Below are 9,376 nucleotides of genomic sequence, written 5' to 3'. Positions count from 1 at the left end.
GTACTTCTGCCCCTGTCACCTCTGCCAGCACCCAGATTCGGCAAGGAGAGGAGGACCTGGCGCAGAGCAAGCACTCAGTAAATGACTCTGGAGAATCACTGAATGGCTGACTGAGGCATGTGTCCCCAAAAGGACACCATGCAAGGTAAAGACTCATCTACACACTGTTCCTACAGATTTACAAAATGCCAGTGAATAAAGATCGAGGGGCTCCTTCAGGCTGGAGTGAACGTGGAGGTGGAAAAGGAAACTGCTCATTATAACCCTTTCTCAAGCCATGGGACCCAGGAGCACCCAGCCAGGCACCCCTGGCACTCTGGAGCAGGACCCCTCACAGGCAGAAGAAATTATATCCACCTTCTGCTCTGCTTCTCTCCAAAGGAGAAGATCTCTTGGTTACTGGCCAAGACAAGAGGCCCAGCAGCCTCATCTGTTCGGGGAGCCCTGGGCTGGCCTCAGCCAGGCTCTGGGGCAGGATCACCAACCAGTGACCCTGGATCGGCCAGGGCTCCACGGACTGGTGCCAAACTTCTCCGGCGGCTTTGAGCGAGACAGAGGCTTCGGTTTTTCTCTCTGGCCCAGGTCCTGGGGGAGATCCTCCAAGGAAGAGATCTCCAAGTCACTCTCATCATCAGAAAGCTGCAGGGAGGGAAGGGGGAGAAGAAGATACATTCTGACAAGGGAGGATGAAAATGCAGGACAGACATGGGGGAGAAATGCAGGTTTGGAAGCAGGAGGGACACACTCCTTCTCCTGTTTTTTCCCGTTTCCCTGTCTTTGAAGACCTGATTCAGAAACCCAGGGTCAGAGTGATTTTAAATGCTCCTGAAATCCCAAAGGCCAAACCAAGGCAAGCTCTTTGAAAAGGCTTACAGCAAATCAGGTTGCTCTTGTAATTTAAACTTTGTCCAGATTTTTTATTTCTCCACACTGATGGAGCTGGAGTCAGCCGTTAGGAACTGGAGTCAAAGGCCAGAGCGTTGACTTTTCTGCATTCCTGAGCTGAATGCAGCCCGGGCTAACGAGCACCTCCCGCCCCCCCCAGACAGCTTCTCCGGGGCCTGGTAAACACCCTGACTCGAGGAGTGGCAGAGGAGCTCCAGAGCACCAGGGACTCTCAGCCTGGAAAGTGGCTGGGCTGCAGCCAACGGGAGAGCCCAGAGCCAAGGGCCCAGGCAAGCCCTGCACCACAGTCCCCACTCCAGAGCTCTGTGCCCTCCTGGCACTGAGGGCCATCTGGGCTTTGATAGGAACATCCTATACATTTTCTCCCAGAGTGCAAGGCCGAGCAGCCAGAACCACCCCAGGGCCCAGGGCAGCAGGCTCCAAGCAGTGCCTCAACCTGCTTCTGGGATACTGGCACGCTTTCCCAATATAGGAGAAGGGACAAACACTTTTTTAATCATTTGGACTCACTACTCACAAACACACACAGGCTGCATAAGAAACCGAACACATTATGTAATAAGAGTATGTTCTCGTAAGAACCCAAAAGTGCCCACTATTCCTGGTCATCCCAGGAGGCGCCTTTTCAACTGAGAAAGGTGAGACACGCATGTGAAGTAACGAGAGCTCCGAACGTTTCTGCCTAAGCAAGTAACGGGCACGCGGGAGTTGTGCCCTGGCCGGAGGCAGTGGGGAGGGGGTCCTACTGGTAATGGTCGCCGAGGCTGAGTCTCGGAGCTCTAAGTCTGATGGCAGCTAGGGCCTCAGAGAGGCAAGGCCACCAAGACATTCTTAGCGATGAGGAGTGCCCTGAATATTTAGAACAAAGGTATCTAAATATTCCCATTATATGCTGTCGCCTAGTCTGAGGTGCTGTGGGATGCCACTCCAACACCCCACCCTCAGGTGCACACAGCCTGGAGTTGGGGTCTGGGGCGGAGTGAAGGAAGGGGACGGGGCCCATGGTGGGCTGAAGCGGAGCCAGAAGAGGGTAGCTACTGCAAGCAGCCAGGCACAGAACCAGGTCCAGGCTCCGTCAGAGGCGGGAAATGGGAGCATGAGTGACCAGGAGAAAACGACCTACTGAGCAGCTGCTTGTATAATGAGCCAAAAGGCTTTTTAACATCAACGAGGATACAAACAAGAAGTGGCCATCCGTCCCCCTGTGCAGGGGCAGAAGAGACAGTGAGGTCACCCACAGTATCCCACTAGGGCCAAGGCTGACACTCACTAGACCCCACCTCAGGGCCCCAACGCCTGGAGTTGGCTCCACTGGAAATGGCGGCGCAACCTCCAAGAGTCCTACACCCTACCTGAGGCTTCCTTCCTGGCACGGCAGCCCTCTGCGGCCCAGCGCTGGGCATTAAGAACAGACTGACCCCTCCAGCAGGCTTCTTCACTGGAGTCTCTAGCTGCTTCTCAAGGTTTTTGACCAGTGACTGCACCAGTGTTCCTGGAAGGCAACCAGAGGGAAAATTCCAGAGGATGAATGCCTCATCCTTGTAGGTCATGACCAGGCTCTGGTGTGGGTAGAGGGAGTGTGGAGAAGGGTCAGGAGGAAGAAGGAAGGGCAGCCGCAAAGAAGAGGAGCAAGGACAGAGAGAAGGCCCGGGCCAGTGTGTACTGGTGAAAAGAGCCTTTGACCATCCTAAAAATATAACTTCACTTAACGACATGGCTACGGACAGAGGCTTAGGAAGCTGTTCTTCCCCCTTAATGGGAGGCAGAGGCAGAACCTCTGCTCAGTTGGTATATGAAAAGCAAGACTAACATGCAAACACGGCCTCCTTCAACATCTTCACTGAGAAGAAATATCATAAATATAAATTATCACAGAGGGACCGAGGGCCAGACAGGCTTTCTGCAAACTCCATGTAGGAAGAGGGCTAAGCAGGGACATAGACTGTCAACAGACTCCTGGTGACATGCTAAACCACGATGGATGTCCAGGCTTCAGCAACGGCCAGGAAGCAGGGAGCTAACCACCGCCTCTTAGGATTCAAATGTCTGAGGGCCTGAGCAGATGTCTGGGGTTACAACAGCCCTTGGTTCATTGATTCATTCAAGAATTGTTTGTTAAGGGGCGCCTGGGTGGCTCAGTCAGTTAAGCGTCCAACTCTTGATTTAGGCTCAGCTTGTGATCTCAGGATCATGAGATCAAGCCCTGAGTCAGGCTCCGTGCTCAGCACGGAGATTCTCTCTCCCTCTGCCCCTCCCCCTGTTCACATGGGTGCGCTCTCTCAAATAAATAAGTAAATAAATAAAATCTTAAGAAAAAAAGAATTGTTTGCTAAGGGCCACTATGTACCAGGCACCATGTTCCTCACCCCTCATTGTCTTGTCCCGATACCTCATTTTACAGCGAAGGAACCGAAACCCCTCACTCAAGCACAAGCAGGTAGCAAGTGACAGAGCCCAAACTGTATTAGAGGACCCCTGACTCCTGCTTCCAACACCTTTTCACCCTATCGCCCCACCTGGCGGCTATCAGTACCTGGTTCTGGTGGATTCTGATGGACTGGCAGGCTTAGAACGAGCGAGTGAGCTCCTCCAACCTCCAACAGTTAAGCAGTTTGATGTGACAAAACAAGGGGCAAAATAAACCTCCCTCAGATTCTTCCTTCTGATATCTCTGCGATCCCAGGAAAATATCCGATGGGAGGGAGGGTCATTCTCTCCGAGTCACAATGAGTTGCCAAATCAGAAAACCCAAAGAAAATCACAGGGTATTTCCAGAACTAGAGAAATCTGGGCTGGAGAAGGGCTGCCCCAGTGGTCCCAGATCACTCACCTGAGGAAGCCAGCCCACCTGAGCCTTTGTCAGGGGGCCGGGCACTCCCCTCTGAGCTCTCGGTGTCAGACCAGTCCCAGTCATCCTCTGGCCGGGGCCCCATCCTGGAAGGACCTTTCGGGGGCTGGAGAGATGTCCGCTGCACTGAATGTCCCTCCTCCGAGTCCTCTTCAGAACTGAACGGGGGTGTACTGTCACGGAGGGGAAGAAATGAGGCCTCTATGGACCGGAAACACTTTAAAAGCCAAACTTCCCCACCTGCAAGTATGTTTGGTTTGCCCCAAGCCGGCCCTGCTCCTTCCCTGGGCCCAGGTGACAGCCAGGAGTCATCCTGGAGCATGGCAGCCGTACCAGCAACTCTGTTAGAAGATGGGGACCGAACCCTTCCGGTGCAGCAACTAAGGCTTAAGGAAGAAACGGGGAAGGAAAGGGTAGGTTTGTCCTGGCTGGGAGCAAAGGACCCTGGTCTCTTTGTGAGGGCTTGGGAGGGACCCCACCTGAGGTTGGCTTCTGTCTGTTGACTTCTGCCCCGGGCCCTCACTTGTCCGCAGAAGCCTGCGGGAGGCCCGACGAGGGCTGCCTGAGGCTGGGAGCCACTGCCTCAGACCCAGTGGGAGTGCAGAGTCCGGGGCTCACCTCAGCCCAGGCCCTGGGGCAGCAGGGGTGCCAGAGGGTCCATGTGCTCTGGGACGTGGAGCAGGGGTGGGCACGTGAGCCAGGCCAGGGCCATGGCTGCCGCAGCTCTGAAGAGTCGTCGTGGGTGGCTCTGCCAGCTTGGATGGCAACGCCACATGCAGGGTCCTGGCCTTTGGCTGGGCCTCTTTGATGACCAGTGGGTTCTGCTGGGTTTTGACTAGAAACACAGATAGGAGTAAGTTCCAGGGCATGACCGTCTGGGCCCTCGAGCCTGAAGAAGACGTAGAGAGAGGTCCCGGCACACTGGAAATGCACAAGCCACTCTGTCACTCTACACGGTAATAGCCACAGCCAGTATAGTCCTGGCCGCCACCCCAGGTGTCACCTGCTGCTGGCCAGCCCCGGGGCTGGGACCCCCCACACTTCTACCAGAGACCAGGAGAGCCGCTGGGGTTCCAGGGTCATGTCATCGTCCCCGGAGTCCCATGGGAGTCGGCAGGTCTGAAGAGGGGCCCAGCTTGTCTGCAGCTTCACTCTCCTGGTGCAGTTTTAGGGGCCGATCACACCAAGAGCACCTACCCTCTCTACCCGCCCAGGCTGCGGCGGCGGGAGTGCCGGCAACCTTGCAGGAAGGCCCTCCTGCCACCAGAGGTCGCCACAGGACCACATGGGCCATCCTCATCCACCAGGGTCCTGAACTCTCCATGGCAGGAGTGCTAAAGGCAGGCCGGCAGACCCAGCGCCTCCCTCTTCCGATTGCATCAAGCCCCATTGCGGGGGTGGGGGGTGGGTCCAGAATCAACAATATTTTTATGGAAAGAGAAGAGAAGTGCATTGCAGGGGATCAGAGTAGGTACTGTTCCATGAAACTCTCACATGTGTGGACTGTGTTTCTTACTGTAGTTCAAGATAGAAAATGTCTGAAATACACTGCTCTCAGAGAACGTTTTTATACAGAAGAGGATCTTCTAGGAAGGGCAGACTGAAGGGAAGGGGAAGGCAGACCAACTGGCTGAGGGAAAGTAACAACAGCAGCTAGTTACTGCACACAGACAGCAAGCTAAGCCCTCTACCTACAGCACCCACCGAACCCCGAGCCCTTAGGACAGTGTCGTTCTCCCTGCTTTACAGAGGCTGCGGGAGATCCAGGGACTCAAACAGGGCCCACAATTCCATGGAAGTGCAAACCCAGGTCATCGGCCCCCCCAAATCTAGGGCTCTTGCCACTCACGGCCTTGCTTCATCCCACAGTTTTGCCCCAAAACAAAAAGAGGCACCATCGAGGCAGAGATCAGAGGTGGGCATTCACACTGCACTCATGGAACCCAGAAAACAAGCATGTGGGCGTAAAGCTGGAAAGAGAGGTCTACAAAATGCTGTGAAAACAGTGCTCATCTCACACCTCCGAGACATGCCCTGGGGAAGGCAGGGCCCCAGGACCAGAGAAGGGGAGCTAGGCAAGGGGGTGGTTCTCACTCCCGGCTTTCTGACCACAGGAACAAGGGCTGGACGGGAGGGAGCACCTGGAGGAGCAAGGTACCTTTCCTCTTTGGAAGCCTGTCCTCAGAAGATGCTTTTGTTTCTCTTCCCTGCCTCCCTGTCCCCTCTCCTCTGAGCCCACAGCCCCCCCTTCACCCCGCCCCTGTGCTTGGTCCCATCACAACTCCTAGTCCGGGCTGGCTTCCCAGCTGAGGTGGCAAGCCTTGGCACAGATGAGCCTCAGCAGATTTTAAAATTACTGTTTCCTATACCAACTAAAATCATCTCTCATACCCCCAGAGAATGTGGTCCACACTCTGGAAAATTCCTCAGCATGAAGAGTTCAGGTTGGGTCTGCCTGGACATGAGGAGATAAGAGTATCGATGTCCCTCTGGCCACATATGAGGGAAAGGAGCTGCAACATCGTCCCGCACGAACAGCTTCAGACCCCCTGAAGCCTTCCCCAGAGCCCCTAATTTCAGTAGCCCAATGGATATGAGAATCCTCCAGAAATGGGGGGCTCTCAAACCTAGGAACACAAGTTCCCTTGTTTTCTCAGTTCCTTGAGGACAGAGCCTGGAGGGTCCTCACCCACAGGCTTGAATCCTCCCCAAGAACCACTAGGCCTGTCCTTGTCACAACCCCCAGGGGCAAAGCAGGGGCTGTGACCTGGCCCAAGGAACCACGGTCCTCGCTCTGAGGATGTGTCAGCAGGCAGAACTCGCCCAGCTTCTCACGCCCTCCTGCAGCTCCTGAGCAGAGTTTTCATTTGATTCATATTTGCCTCCACCTGCAGCCCCAATGCTCTTAGGCCTTGGGCCTTGTCCCAGCACTGACATGCCCCACTTCAGAGCCAGAAACAGAGTGGGCTACTCTCTTTTGGAGCAAAGTCCAATTTGTGGTCAAAGCAAGTAAAGCAGTGCAGAGCTAAGCTTCTGAGTGGGGCAGCAGACTCAAGGCTGATCACAGACCCTAACTCTGGCTCTCCTCCAACTTCCCTGGGTGACTCTGGGGCCCACGCCTAGATTCTGGTTCCCCCAACAGAGGACTTTTGGACGCAGTCATCTGTGAGGATGCTATCAACTCACCCTTGAAAGTAATGCCCTGCTGGGGGCAAGCAGTACACCCTCCTCGTGTGCAAACCAGCTGGATCCTCCCAGTCACGGCCCCCAAGCAAGCCCTCTCACCAGCTCACCTGGAGCCTTGGTGTCTGGCTGGGACGCCGGGGCCCTGTTTCTCTGTCTCTCCTTCACTCTGCTGGTGGCTTCCTTGACAAGCTTTTCCCTTAGACTCAGAAATTCAGAAAACCTCCGTGCCTTCTGCTCCCGCTGGGCTCTCAGGAGGGACTCAAGGTGTCTGAGGGTTTGAAAGGGGATTCCCTTTGCATCCTAAAAAAAAAAAAAAACAGAAGTTCCTCTTTGGAGACAGAAGCCCCCCTTCTCCTTCCCCTAAGCCTGCCGTACCTGCTGCTGGCCTGGGAGTCACTGTGACCAGCGCCGGGTGCTCTCTGGGAGAGGATGCGGTGAGCGTCAGAGCAGGGTGGGCAGCGGCTGCACACGCTGCAGAAAGTGTGGCGGTTTAGGGTCTGGGAGCCTCGTCAAAACACACAAAGGGGCTGCGCATGACTCCATTGACACCCCAGCTTACAGGGCTCAGAGGGGACTGCCTTTCCACCACTGCCTGCATCTGAGGATGGAGACCACGGCTTCCTCCTTTTTGTACCTTGTGCACTATCATTATGCTACACACGTTGCTAACAACGTTTGAAAAATCAACTGCAAGAAACAAAAGCTAGGTAACCTGCCGAGGACCTACTAGAAGTTGCCTGGGCTTTTGGTATCCACCCAGAGCCCGTGAGGATTCATTCAAGGTTAGAAAGAAATGTTTTAATCAAGTCTGATCACAGGGCCATAGTTAGATGGAACAGTAGTTGAAAATGGCCAAAGATTAGCGTGCCTTTAATGAAAAAACGCACGCTCTGGTTGAACACGGGCATGGGGGAACAACGGCATTCAACTACTATTTGTACCAGACGTAGCTTTCAGTGCCTTCTTCACCCACAGCCACCCGCTGATTGGCGTGGCCACGTGGGCCACTGATGATGGACATTCACCCAGGGGACCCTTCCAGAGGGCAGACTGAGCCAATTAAATTCCCTGTCACAATTGGACACAGAAGGGGCGCCTGGGTGGCTCAGTCGGTTAAGCGTCTGCCTTCAGCTCAGGTCATGATCCCAGGGTCCTGGGATCGAGCCCCACGTCAGGCTCCCTGCTCTGTGGGAAGCGTGCTTCTCCCTCTCCCTCTGCCCTTTCCTCCTGCTTGTGTTCCTGCTCTCACCATCTCTCAAATAAATAAATAAAATTTTTTTAAAAAGAAAGAAAGAAATGGACACAGAAGAAAGCAGCCAATGAATGGAGAGCATAGCGAGGTCAGGACATAGGGTGACACCCCAAGAAACCATTAGAAATGGAGAAGAGAGACCACACTGCTGCCATGGGGTGAGGAGAAGCCGTGTGGGCTTATGTTCCCGGATATGAAAGACACCCCAACTGGAACAAGTAAGATGAATAAGCCTACACCGTTAAGAGCCATCAAGCATTTGTCAGGTGAAGAACGCTGTGCACCTAAATGGTAGGCCGCAGCCCTTGCAAGAGTGGCCCTGGCACTTACTCTCTTTATCCCCATGCTTTCCAGTTTCTCTTCCAGGGTGTCCTCCAGGATTGGCCTGAACTGCTTCAGCAGGGTGGGGTTTCGCCTCAGAGCAGCCAGCACCTTCTGCTGTCCATCTCTGGAGTCCTCCAGATCTGCAGCACACGACAATCCACCAAGGTCATCCTGGGCGCCCAAAACCTCCATTCCCTAAGCCCCACTGCACCTGCCTGGCCCTCACTGGCCCGTGACCCTGGTCTCTGGCCGGCGAGCCCAGGGCCATGGACCCCACCTGAGAGTCCATCCCCGATGCTGAGGTGTTTCTGCTGCTGGCTACCACTGCTTCAGACCACTGACCTGCCTGCAGGATCCTCCTCCCCTGCCAGTCCGGGGCCTCCAAGATCTGGGCTCAGTGCTGCCCAGGTTAGCTCAGGACTTTCGGGCTTTTGACTTGCTCTTGAGTCCAGGCAGTAGCCTGTTCCCGAGCTCCATTCGTCCCCCCACCCAGTTTTACTGCGATGTAGTTGACATACAGCAGCGTATAAGTTTAATGTACAGCGTAACGGCTTGGCTTTATTGTGAGATTATTATCACAGTGAGTTGAGTTAACGTCCCCCCTTTCATATCGATACAAAAGAAAAAATGAAGCCATTTTTCCTTGTGATGGAAACTCTTGGGATCTCCTCTCTTCACAGCTTTGCTGTGCACCTTCCAGCAGGGTTAGGACTGGTCGTCATGTCCATGACATCCCCAGCACTCATTTCTCCTCTCACTGGAAGCTTGTACCTTTCGACCTCCTTCCTCCTGTCCCCTACCCCTACCACTCTCCTCTGGTAACCACAAATTATGATCCTTTTTTCTATGAGTTTGGTTTT

At 54.4% G+C, this 9,376-nt stretch overlaps 1 protein-coding gene across 3 annotated transcripts in view; it reads right to left on the bottom strand.

The window, feature by feature from the left end:
- Positions 1–460: 460 nt before the first annotated feature.
- DZIP1L (DAZ interacting zinc finger protein 1 like) overlaps positions 461–9,376 on the bottom strand; it is a 41,148-nt gene continuing 32,232 nt past the window's right edge. For all 3 annotated transcript variants that reach the window (XM_064587425.1, XM_064587420.1, XM_064587424.1), the window contains exons 12-17: positions 8,523–8,656; positions 7,048–7,240; positions 4,373–4,589; positions 3,737–3,927; positions 2,259–2,398; positions 461–639 (exon numbers count right to left, since the gene is read on the bottom strand). In XM_064587425.1, coding sequence (XP_064443495.1) covers positions 478–639; positions 2,259–2,398; positions 3,737–3,927; positions 4,373–4,589; positions 7,048–7,240; positions 8,523–8,656 — 1,037 coding nt within the window. In that variant the 3' untranslated portion in view covers positions 461–477. The remainder of the gene's footprint in view (positions 640–2,258; positions 2,399–3,736; positions 3,928–4,372; positions 4,590–7,047; positions 7,241–8,522; positions 8,657–9,376) is intronic.

The sequence above is a fragment of the Mirounga angustirostris genome, unplaced genomic scaffold (genome assembly GCF_029215605.1).
Source record: "Mirounga angustirostris isolate CCGP_5_RB_7025 unplaced genomic scaffold, mMirAng1.0.hap1 SCAF_1, whole genome shotgun sequence".
NCBI classification, from domain to species: domain Eukaryota; kingdom Metazoa; phylum Chordata; class Mammalia; order Carnivora; family Phocidae; genus Mirounga; species Mirounga angustirostris.
The sequence above is the reverse complement of the archived record's forward strand: the minus strand, read 5'-3'. Positions and strand labels throughout refer to the sequence as shown.